Here is a 13,371-nt window from a genome sequence, read left to right as displayed (position 1 = left end):
AACATTTTAAATAAAATGACTATAGAGGTGATTTAAAACATACTAACTTCATTACAGAAGCTCCCAGGCTAAGGGGGAAGACTAATTTCTTTGCTTCCAAAGAGTAAATGAATAAATCATTGGGATTTGAAATTTGTATTCTTCATAAAATACTTTTTGAAAGAGTGAGTGCATGCATGCATGCATGGATGTGGATACAGTAGAGTACTAGAATTAATATATTTACCTAGGAAGAGCTCCCTAGTGAAGTCTTGGAAAATGGACACAGGTTTTAAGTGGACTGCAGAAGGCATTTGAACTTAAGAAAACAGACTATACCAAGGAATACTGGAAAGGATATAGCAAGTTTTGTTACTGAAGTCAGAATTCTTGAGGATGGCTGCTGGGTGATTGTAGTAGGATCCAATGTTTGTATTTTGTATCAGGGCTGTACTTTGTAAGCTGTGGGAGCAGGGTGAAGAATTAATTCTTACTTGAGCATTGAAAAAAAAATCCTAAAAACAATAAAGATAATTAAAAGAAAGGAGGAAGAAAACTTACTCAGAATCTCAGTGCTTTGATAAATTAACTGTCAACTGTTAACTTGGCTTCCTTTCTGATATGATATGTCTACAAAGGACCCCGAAATCATCCTGTAAATATCATGCAAGTAATCACTATTTGGCCTTTACTTAGGTGTGGTGATAATTCATTTTTAATTGAAAAGGTATTCTTTTACATGGTTACTGGACCAAAGAAATCATCTTTTCTAATGAAAAGGGACACATGTTTGGAATCCTGATTTCTAACTGAACTCTGACAATACTTCATTTTATGACTTTAAGCAAGTAATTTCACTTTTTGGAATCCAAGTTCTGTTTCTTAAGGAACAGATTGGACTAATATAATTACCTCATTTAATAGATATTTTCTGAGTGCTCATTACATGCCAGGCACTGTTTTTAATCCTTGGGAAACAAAGGTGAGTATAAAGATCTGCCCTCCTAAACCGTACAGTGTAATGGGAGAAACAGACTTCTTGAACATATAAATATAAAATCATGTGTCAGTAACTTTCACTAGTTACCTTTGGTTGATATATTATGAATCTGTAAGTCCTGTCTTCATTTATTCTTTCTTTCTTCTATCATCAATATTGTTGTAGTAGGGTAGGAGGGGGTTGAGAAAACTTGCACGTTGTAGGCATGTAACAAATATATGTTGATCAAATGAGTGGATACTTGCAGGTCTCTATTATGTGTAGACTTATCTATTTTTAAAATTCATTTACCCCATAAACTTTATCCAAACCAAGATATTTTCTCTTTAACTTCCCCTCAGACACTGCTTATCTGGGAGGTGTAACTTCAGGTTTCATTGTAAAATATGTAGTGCATATAAGTCATGATCATATTTTCTTGCTGGATTGAAATTTGCATCATTCTTTGTCTACAGTGTGCATGATTTTGGTGTTCTTATCACATCCTCTTTTCTTTTGGCAGTACATAAGTTTATGGCCCATGTACTTCTAGAGTAATTATTTAATGTTTTAAGCTCTGAAGGTCAGCTCAATGCAGTTAGCTGTTTGCTCAGAATTTGACCTCTCTCTCTATATATATATATATTTTTTTTTTCTAATGTAAGCTTACTGTATTTCCTAATTGAAATTGAGTGAATGCTAGTGGTAGGTAAAAAAGAATCCACTTTATTCTCAGAATTTCCTGGGCCATTAGTCACATATAAGGTTTAATGGGTTAAATGAATGAATAAAGAATTAGCCTTTCTTCACTCATATCAGGATGTCTTATACCCCTAACTGCATGAAGACATAAAAAATGAAAATGTATGTGTGTGTGTATACATAGATATAGATATAGATATAGATATAGATATAGATATAGATATATCTAGAACTCTAGAGTTCCTTTCTCCCCTTTTTTGCCCAGGTGACTTATTCTCTTTTGTAGTTCAGCTCTTTTGTCTCTTTTGTAGACAGCATTTCCTGCAAGGCTTCCCATTCTGCACTGTAGATTAGCTGGCTGTTCTACCTGTGTGGTTCCATAGTTTCCTAGATATACCTTTTTCCAGCCCTCCTCACTGTGAAGTACTATAGGATAAATATATTTCGGTACCTAGAACAATCCCTGACACCTCTGTAGATGTATCATAAATAGTTGTTGAAATAATACAGTTTGACTAAATGAATGTCTCTACTTTGTATGTCCAGCAACTAAGTTAAGCCTGGAAATTAATAGATACTTAATAAAAGTTGCTTAAATGAGTGAACACATGAATGAATGAATGGAGAAACTTGGGAAATTAATGTTAAGGGAGTGTAGTGGATGCCTTTTAAAAATTGACCTCAATTTTGTCTTCATTTTTTTCTTCTGACTGTCTTTTTGTCTTTATTCTGATTTTCTTAACCATATTTGTCCCAAGTAAATATAACTTTGTGTTGCTTTACTTACATAAGATGTTTATTGTAAAGACGTGTTCATAATATTTAAAGAGATAACTAAGAGAGTGAAAATCATCGAGTCTACCGTGCAGATATAAACATTTTGGAGGAAAATCTTCCTAACTTTGATCTATACATATATACATGAAGCATATTTTAGGAATATAAACCTTACTACACATACTGTTTTTTAGCTTGCCTTTTATAACCCCAAAACCATGTAATGAAGGCTTTCTATACCAATAAATACTGATTTCTCTACATCATTAATTTTAATTCACAGTATGTATATAATTAGACTAATCCCCCACTGTTAGATGTTTATATTGTTTCCATTTTTTGGCTATTATAAAAATGTTGAGATGAACTTCCTTGCTCATATAATGAACTTCCTTGCTCATATATCTTTGTGCACATATGTTAGTATTTCTGTGGGAAAGTATCTTGGATATTTAATTACGGAACCAAATGTCAAGATCATTAAGCATTTTGACACATGTTGTTAAATTATTCAACTTTTTGTGCCACAGTATATTCTGACAAAAAATGACTTCCTCATCTCAATAAATACGACTCAACTACCTACTGTAATTAGCTATAGAGTGCCTAGAAGCTTGCCTGATGCATAGGGCTCCATCAATTTTATATCTTCATCATCATCATTCTCATTTTCAGTCTTATAGTATGATTTATATTGTATGCATGTCTGCAAGATTCTTAAAATATTTTTTTATATCCAAGGAGACTAAATAGTACATATATATTGTCTTACTAAACTATAGGCCTTTTATATAATATTTCATCATTCCTCGATATTTTGCTATTTAATGCAATGGCCATGAACAATCCCAACTTTCTCAGTATTGACAGTAAGTGAAAAATATGAAAATGAAATATAATTTTATATTTTGAAACTCTGCCATGTATTGTCTTAAATGCCAACTTGATATTTTCAATGAGCACTTTAGAATGGCTAAGATGAAAATAATTTGCAAGATTCATATTACAGTGTCACATCAAAAGCACAGAGCAAAAGAAAAATATGTTAAATAGGAAAGACTTTTCAGTTAATTTGATTATAAACTTATTAAGAATTTCTCTTAAGATGAATGACATATTATCTTTCTTCCCACATTCTGAAAAGATGTAGTTTACTTATATCTTTGTTAGAAAAGCATACTTGTTACAGCTAAATGGTGTGGAAGGACCTAGGTTATTTGTTGGTCTCCAGTCAAATTATCGTGGTGGCACCCTTTTAAAACTGAAGTCTCACATAAAATTCCAAGAGATCAAACAGGCCAAAATAATGATGACATCTCATCAGCGGTTACATTTTTCATGATTTTTAAATGAATACCTCATTTTGTTTGTGGTTCCTCTGAAACACCTCCCCAGACCTCAGCATAGTTTCTACTGATTGATGTAAATTAAACAGGTCTGTCCTTAAAGTATCTTTGGAAATTTACAGAGATTTGAATTTCCAAAATGCAAATTTAATTTTTGAACTTATAAGGCATGTACATAGAGAATAGCAATTCTCTATTTTCCTTGCCTACTAAAATCCATTTCTAAGAAGGAAAATAAGGGAAAAATTAAGTAAACATGTGAAAAGAAATCCAGTAATAATTTTTAAATGTTTGTTATATTGAAAACAGAATTTTTTTTTTTTTAATTTTCAAAGAGTAGATCTCAAGAGACAGGCTAGCATTTTGAATTTTAAAATAGCTGCTGAGTTTGGGTTGCAAAATGACATAAATATAAAAGGACCATATTTTATACTTGGCAGCTTGGTGGATATGGATTTTATTATTGGTTTTATGGTGTATAAAGACAACTTAGTTTGTAATCAAAATGAACATAAACCACAACTTTTTCTGACTCTTTTCATTTCTAGCATTTTCTGACATTACATTTGCTTTAGGCTTTCAAGGAACATATTCTTCCCAACCACTTCTGAAATCCTGAGGTTAAGAGGAATAAAGAAAGATATTTTTAGCTTTTTCTTTCCCTTAAATTCAACTTGGGTAGCTGAATGTTTGTGACTTATTACAGTCTTTAACTTAAAAATCCTTCTCACAAGTACAAGCTAAACTGGAGAAAACAAACTGCCTCACCTTTTCAACAAACAGGGAGGAGCAAAAGCCAGGGGTATTTTACATTAAAACCTACCAGACTGTGACAGTCCTACCAGAGAAACCTTAATGAATTTCAGAATTTCTTTTTTGGTGAACCTGAGTGCTTCTTTTACTTTTATCAGATTCCAAATGAGAGTATACATTTTTCTCTGTTTAATGTGCTGGGCAAGATCTGGTAAGAACTAATGCTTTGATTTATCTTTAAAAATTATGTATGAAATAATCAGTATGGTGTGTATTCTGGAATAAAGAATGATATGACATTATGGTATAAAAATATACTATGATTATAGGTACTAATTATATCAAACAGATTATTATGAAGAAAGTTCGTGTGTGCGTGTGCATGTATGTGTGCTTGGTAAATTGTATGTTCTGTATTTTATTTTACTTTCTAGATAATTAGTAACTAGAAAATCTTTTACAAGGAGCTATAAATAGAGAACAAATACAAATATTCAAGAGAAATTTAGAATAATTTAGTAGTAGAGAAATTAATTCAGTATTTGGAAATCATGACTTAATAAACATCTTGTTTCAATTTCATTTGTTCAAATAACCCTACTTTTGAGGAAAATTTTTACATGGATAAATTGTCAATTATAAAAGAAACAGTATAAACATACTCTACAACTTTTTTTTTTGTCCTATTACACTAAACCAAAACAAGTTTATAGTAATAAAGTAGAACTTTATTGTCCTGGTTTACTGGCTTACGGTAATAAAGTTTACTAATTTTAGTAATATCATTTACTACTTTATGGTAATAAAGAGAACTACTTGTTCTACTTTATGACAATAAGAAAAGTAGCAAATTTACAATTCACAATGAATAGTTTTTTGTAGAGATTTTGCAAAAGCAGGCCATTTCCTTCATTTTAAATTTCTTTAAAAAAAATTCTTGAATGCATACTTGAATAACCTTAAAATGTCAGCTAGAAATTCAAATTATTCCTTATTTCTTTCCAATTGTATATGTGAACTAAAAGTACACTCTGGAAATGTTTCAGTTTTACATTCAAATACAGAATCTAAATGGTAATAATATACAGTTTATTATTTATATTTTACTCACTTGGAATTCTCTTGATAGGCATTTTATGTTTTTGTAATGTATGGTAGTGGTGGCTAGTTCTGGTGGCTTGTTCTCCTAGGCCAAATCACTTAACCTCCTTGAACAGCAGTTCACTCATTTTTAAATGGAAGTATAATTTATAAGACTATCTCAGTGCATTGTAAAGCTCGAAAGAGATAACATAAATGAGTGATTTGGTCAATTATAAAGCAATATAAATTAGGTTAGAATAATCCACTGTGTTTTCTTCCACATGCTTTTTCTCTGTAATTCTCTCAGAGTAATTTCCAGGTGTAGGGCTTCACACTGTATCTACCTGTGTACAGTTATGTGAGACCTGTAAGGACTATGTATATCAGAATTCCCTGAGTTACGCGTTTAAAAGTGTAGGTGTACCTACCAAATCAGATTCTCTGGGGATGGCCCAGAAAACTAACAATACATTTGAATAAACTTTCCCGGTCATTTTTTACACCGATTTTTAAACCCACGCTTGGGAATTCCTGGTCTAAAGACTTATCAGTCACCTACTTTATTTTGCTTGTGTAGTCAGCTTCATTTTCAACAGCTTTCCAAACATTTGCATAGTTGAAAAAGTTACTGATTGAATATCTTGATTTCTTGTGACATGTTAAATAAATGTATGTTTTCAAAATGTGCTTTGATTGCTTCAGAATCAGAAAATTAAACATACTGTATCACTTTCTGTCACAAGCGTTCAGGGATTTTAAACTTCTACCTACAGTTTTGTGTCTCAACTGGCTCTATGGCCATGCAAACCTTTGTCTTCAATTCAGTTAATTGTCTTATAGTATCAAATCGGTCAGCCGTTTGTTATCTGGAATTCTGCTGGCCCCAGAAAATCTTCATTCTTCTTCTTACACATGAATAAATAATCAAGTTAGTGAACTTCTGATAGAGTTTTATTTATGTTGCTCAACTGTTTGCATAATAACTTGTGCCATAAATAAGCTCATGCTTTTCAGATCTCACCCACAAATGTTCTGTTGCTTCTGTGTGACCTTCCACAGGTCATTTAATTTTATCTATTTATTTATTTATTTAATTTATTTATTTTTGGCTGCATTGGGTCTTCGTTACTGCACGTGGGCTTTCTCTAGTTGTGGTGAGTGGGGGCTACTCTTCATTGTGGTGCGTGGGCTTCTCATTGTGGTGGCTTCTCTTATTGTGGAGCACGGGCTCTAGGCGCGCGGGCTTCAGTAGTTGTGGCTTGTGGGCTCTAGAGCACAGGCTCAGTAGTTGTGGCACACGGGCTTAGTTGCTCCACAGCATGTGGGATCTTCCCAGAGCCAGGGCTTGAACCCGTGTCCCAAGCATTATCAGGCGGATTCTTAACCACTGCGCCACCAGGGAAGCCCCATTTAATCTTTTTAAATTTCACTTTCTTCATACATAAAATGAGGGAAACGATAGCAAATATAAAACAGTACAGTTCCTACGTGGAGTGATTCCAAAATAAACATAAGCAATTATTAACATTATTGATGTTATTGTTATTGCTGTTAACAAATACATTTCATTTTCAGAAATGGAGAAAGAGAAGGAAGGAGGTTTTCATGCAGGCTTTTGGGGATAAATATGGGTTTCAGAGGATTTTCAGAGGAAGGAAGAAGGGTTAAATCTTTCCAGGATGTGTTAGGATTGGTAACTTTTTATGACTGGGTTTTGAGGTCCCTCTTTTATTCATTTGGTCAATGCTGAAAGTTGCAAGACAGACTAACTTGTCTCAGCAGCTAACCGAGTGTACAAATGGGTTTGAAATCAAAGAATATTAGAATAACACAAGTCATAGGGGACCATTTGTTTCAACTCCTTCCATTTAAAGAAACTGAGGCTCAGAAGTGAGAGGAGAAAAAAATTTGCTCAGAGTCACAAGGGAGGTTTGAGAGAAGCTAGAGTCACCTGGGTCTCAGCTGTCCACGTCCAAGGTGCTGTCCACACCTCTGGACTCTGTCCATTTGATTGCCTTGTCCTCTTCACAGCCATTGCAACTATAATGGAAATATATTTCAGAGATAGAGCTGAACAACCTAGAATCATTATTCCTAACTTCATATGTCTTTGATATTTTAAAAAATTTTACTGCTTTTGTAATTTGAAACCTAAGAAGATTTTCAGAATTCTTTCTGTGTACTTCTCTGTTGAGATTACTGCTAGAGTCATCATCTTTCTACATATTTGCAATGAAATCCAATACTGTGCCCCTGCTACTAAATTTCTAATCACAGTAGCATTACTTAATCTAGTCCCCAGAACCTCAATTTGTTCAATTTTCAAACAAAATCAGTGCTTATTTTTCTGTTCTAAATATCTTTATCTTTTTGTTGGTAACATTACTTGTTCTCAGTTTTTAATTAACTGAAGTCTATTTAAACCATTTTTCCTCATAACACTAATAAAGAGTATGTTAGATCTAGAATACTCAGAAAAGATTAAAATACAGGAGAGAGAAAACACACAGAAAAATATAGAAAAACAGATAAAAAATTACCATCATCACAAACTACAATTAAAGTATTGGTTTATTTCCTACCAGTTCTATTACAATAAATATGTTTGTACGTGCACAAATGTGCATTTAGAGTGCCCTGTATATACACTATGTATTACAGCTAAAATTAGGACTCTATGTGTGTATTTATATAGATTTCTTAATTCCTACATTATCATGGATACATCATAATTTATTTTTATAGACTTGCATTGCCATATATTTAGTTGTTTTCCTAAATAACTACTTTTAAAAATTCTGTGATATACATTGGTGTTAATGGTCATGGGTATAATGGTAAAAATGATATGTCATTATTTTAATTAAGTTTTACTAGATTTTAAGAAGATTGAACACATTTTGATACATTATGAGCTGCTTGAATATTTAATTTTGTAAAATGTATGTTTATATTCTTCACTTGGTATTCAATTGGGGTGTTCTTTTTCTTCATTAATAGCTCTTTATATATATAAATTCCTTTTCTACTTTACATTGAAAATATTTCCCTAAGTTTTTTTTTGTCGTTTGGCTAGTTTATAGTGTTTATGTTACAGAAGTTTTAAATTCATGTACTGTGAAATCTATTGGTCATACTTTATGGTTTCTTCCTTGGTTTTTATGCTAAAAAGTCATTCCTCAATCTGAGATCATGTACATATTAACTGTATTCTTCTTCTACTTCACATAATTTTACTTTTACATGGAATGCTTTTTATATAACTAGAATCAAATAATTATCACAGCCAGTATTTATTTTAAAATAGGTATCCTTAGGTATCATGGATAATAGAGTGTATTTCTGGGTGTTCCATTCTTTTTCATTAATCTATCTGTCACTTCTTGATTCAGTTTCATAGGCCTCTTTTTACTTGACTTATAATATAAATATAATTTTAATCATGCCACCTTATTATCTGTAAAGTTCATTCATTTTTCTTGTGCAATTTTCCCCTTCCCCAAGACATCTCATCAATCAAAATACAAAACATTTCTTGAGTCCAAAAAGGTAGCTTCTAGCAGTTAATCTGCTCCCTACCTCTGGCTCCGTACAACCCTGATCTGCTTTCTGACACTCTAGATTAGATATCCCTTTTCTAGAATTTCGTATACATGGAATTAAACAATATGTCCTTTTTCTGTTGTTATTTTATTATTTATTTATTTATTTAATTTCTTTTTTTATTGGGGTATAGTTGTTTTACAATGTTGTGTTAGTTTCTACTGTACAGCAAAGTGAAATGCAGTTCCCTGCACTATACAGTAGGTTCTTATTAGTTATCTATTTTACACATATTAATGTATATATGTCAATCCCAATCTCCCAATTCATCCCACCCCCCGCCACCCACTTTCCTCCCTTGGTGTCCATTTGTTTGTTCTCTACATCTGTGTCTCTATTTCTGCCCTGCAAACTGGTTCATTTTTCTAGGTTCCACGTATATGCGTTAATATACGATATTTGTTTTTCTCTTTCTGACTTATTTCACTCTGTATGACAGTCTCTAGATTCACTTCACTCTGTATGACAGTCTCTAGATTCATCCATGTCTCTACCAGTGACCCAATTTCGTTCCTTTTTATGGCTGAGTAATATTCCATTGTATATATGTACCACATCTTCTTTATCCATTCATCTGTTGATGGGCATTTAGGTTGCTTCCATGTCTTGGCTATTGTAAATAGAGCTGCAGTGGATATTGTGGTACATGACTCTTTTTGAATTATGGTTTTCTCTGGGTATATGCCCAGTAGTGGGATTGCTGGGTCATGTGGTAATTCTATTTTTAGTTTTTTAAGGCACCTCCATGCTGTTCTCCATAGTGGCTGTATCAATTTACATTCCCACCAACAGTGCAAGAGGGAATATGTCCTTTTTTGTTTCTGGAGTCTTTTGCTCAGGGTGATGTTTTTGAGATTCATCAAAGTTGTTGCATGTGTAATCAGCTTATTCCTTTTCATTGCTGGGTAGTGTTTCATCATGTAGATAATCCATAATTTGTTTATCTGATTCCTTGATTGACATGTAGCTTTTTTCCAATTTGGGGTTTTTATGAAAAAGAACTACTATGAACTCTTTATACACGTTGTGGAAAATGTTTTCATTTCTTATGTGTAAACACCTAGAAGTGAATGTTTGGGGTCATGTAAGTGTATATTTAACATTAGAAAAAATCTACCAACTGTTTTCCAAAGTATTGTATCATTTTGTCATTTTCCTCACACTGTAGGATGCTTCAAGTTGCTCTGTATCCTTCCAAATAGTTGGTTTTGTCAGTCTTTAAATTGTAGCCCTTCTAGTGATTGTGTAGCAGTACATTGTTTTGGTTTAATTTACATTTTCTTGATAACTGAGGATGTTGACCATCATTTTTGAGCCTAGTGGCCATAGACCATCTCTTGTGAAGTATCTTCAATTCTTTTGTCATTTTTAAAAAATCACGTTTTCCTATTTTACATATATGTGTGTGTATACACACACATACAACATAACACACATATATTCTGGATGCAGGTACTTTTTCAGGTGTATATTTTGCAAGCCTGCATATTCACATTCTTAAGTGTCCTTTTAGGAGCAGACATCCTTCACTATGACAATTTCCAATTTATCACTTTTATGTTGTGTGCTTACTCTATTGTATCTGAAAAATCTTTGCTTACCTCAAGATTGTTAATATTTTCTCTCAGTGTTTCACACACAAGGCCTGTTGCCTGCCAGAGAATGAAGCCAAATCAAAGCAAGCAGAGATGAGAGAATGAGAAGGAGAAAGAATGGGTCTAAGTTCTCTTTTACTCTAGAACTAGTTTAGCTCCATTGTAACTATGTCTGACGCTTCTGGTGTCCCCACTGAATGTCCCTGATGTTCATTAAGGTTTTTCTCCTCTGGCTGGTCAGAACTTCAATGTCTCCTAGCCTGATGTGACCTTTGGAATTGTTGAGCTTACAGCTCTTTGTGGAGTTTCACCCTATGCAGGCATAGGTTTGTCTCTAGCAACAGATTCAAGAGGACTCCTCTGCAGGGTTTGGAGCTCTGCCTCTGCATGGCTCCCTCCTTTGTGGCACACTGTGATACAAATCCTAGTTGCTTCAACTTCTTCAAACTCCCGTCTTTCTCCTCAACTTGACAAAACCGCCATGCTTTGTTGGGTTCAACCTTCCTGCACTGAAGTCTGGAAACTGCCTCCAGGTAGAAAGGTATTAGGTATATGGTTCAAATCATTTGTTTACCTTTTTTTAGATATTATAGTCCTGTGCTTCTTCTTGTCCAGAATCTAAACTTTTTTTTTTCATATATTTTATCGAGTGTTCTAGTTGTTTACAGAAGTAAAGCATGTCTGGAATAGTATCTATAATGACAGGAATTGGATTCTGTAAGATATTTTTTTGTTTGTTTTAATTGTGGTAAAACATATATTAAAAATGACCATTTTCACCATTTTTAAGTGTACAGTTCAGTGGCATTAAGTACATTCACACTGTTGTGCAACCATCACCACCCTCCATCTCCAGAACATCTTCAGCTTCCCAAACTGCAAATCTGTACCCCTTGACCTCCCCATTTTCTACTTTTCCCCAGCCCTTGGCAACCACTGTTCTACATTATGTTTTTATAAATTTGACTTCTTTAGGTAACTCACTTAAGTGGAATCATACAGCATTTGTATTTTTGTGACTGGCTTATTTCACTTAATGTAACATATTCAAAGTTATTCCACATTGTAACATGTGTAAGAATTTCCTTCCTTTTAAAGGCTGAATAATATTCCATTGGATGTATATACCAGGTTTTGTTTATCCGTCCATCCTTTGATGGATATTTGGGTTGCTTCTACCTTTTGGCTATTGTGAATAATGTTGCTATGAACATGCATGTATAAAAATCTCTTTGAGTCTCTGCTTTCAATTCTTTTGGATATATACCCAGAAGTGGAGTTTCTGGATTATGTAGTAATTCTATTTTTAATTGTTTGAGGCACCACCATAACATTTCCACAGCAGCTGCAACCTTTCATCAATGAACAAGGGTTCTATTTCTCCACATTCTTTCCAAGAGTTGTTTCCTGGGTTTTTTGTTTGTTTGTTTGTTTTTAATAGTAGCCATCCTAATGGGTTTGAAGTGAGTGTTATCTCTTTTCTTCATTGTTTTTAATTAATCTTTTGTTCTGACACATTTTGATCTCCATCTCATTTTCTTTTATGTATATTCTATAGATTATTTTGTTTGTGTTTATCATGGGGATTACATATAACATCTAAAGTTATGACAATTTATCTTAAATTGATACTAACTTAACTCCAATTAAGACAATAAAGACTTCAGTAAAAACTTAACTTTCACATAAAATACTTGTTTTGCCAAAAGCCTGCTTTTGGTTTTAAGGTTCGTTGGATTCACTGGCAAAATAACCACTCGTTTCACACAAATAAACAGCTTTAATCAACGGTTTAATGAAAGGTGATTTAACTTAATTTTTTTTTTTTTTTTTTGCGGTACGCGGGCCTCTCACTGCTGTGGCCTCTCCCGTTGCGGAGCACAGGCTCTGGACGCGCAGGCTCCGGATGAGCAGGCTCAGCGGCCATGGCACACGGGCCCAGCCACTCCACGGCGTGTGGGATCTTCCCGGACCGGGGCACAAACCCGCGTCCCCTGCATCGGCAGGCGGACTCTCAACCACTGCGCCACCAGGGAAGCCCTCATTATTCCATTTTAAACTTAACCTATTGTTTTTCGCCTCAATATATTTTCTCTTAGTGGGCTCCTGTTTTTGAGATGTGGTTTTTCTTGCATTCTAATGAGGGTGCTAAAGAGTTTTCTGCTATTACTTCTGGATCCTGGTAATAGGCCATAGACTTTTCTGTTGACTGTTTTAAGTGATTTATTTCCCTTATTTTATCACAGAGATTCCATTGTTTATTCCTCATTACTCATTCCAGGACCAGGTAAAATCTACCTTGGCTTGGAGTGGACCAGCAGTTTGGATGTATCAATTGCATTTAGACTTCTCAGAGTTCCAGCTTGTAGGAAGGTGGATAAGCACAATTCCCTACACAATTTGTACTGTGTAGTAAGCACTGATATTGCACTGAGGTTTATTTCTCCTCTCCACTTCCTCATTCCTTTGTATTTAGAAAAAATGAAGTCTCAAAGTTTTTCACTTGTCCAAGTATCTCTCAGCTGTTAATCTGAGAATTGAATGCAGGTCTTGC

The 13,371-nt window shown here is 33.8% G+C and overlaps 1 protein-coding gene across 1 annotated transcript in view; it reads left to right on the top strand.

The window, feature by feature from the left end:
* Positions 1-4,701: 4,701 nt before the first annotated feature.
* Positions 4,702-13,371, top strand: part of LIPI (lipase I) — a gene marked incomplete at both ends in the record, with an annotated part of 44,765 nt that continues 36,095 nt past the window's right edge. Inside the window, one exon of the mRNA XM_079704774.1 lies at positions 4,702-4,747. Within this exon, the coding sequence (XP_079560900.1) occupies positions 4,702-4,747 (46 nt within the window). The remainder of the gene's footprint in view (positions 4,748-13,371) is intronic.

The sequence above is a fragment of the Hyperoodon ampullatus genome, assembly GCF_949752795.1.
Source record: "Hyperoodon ampullatus genome assembly, chromosome: 5".
NCBI classification, from domain to species: Eukaryota; Metazoa; Chordata; class Mammalia; order Artiodactyla; family Ziphiidae; genus Hyperoodon; species Hyperoodon ampullatus.
The sequence above is the reverse complement of the archived record's forward strand: the minus strand, read 5'-3'. Positions and strand labels throughout refer to the sequence as shown.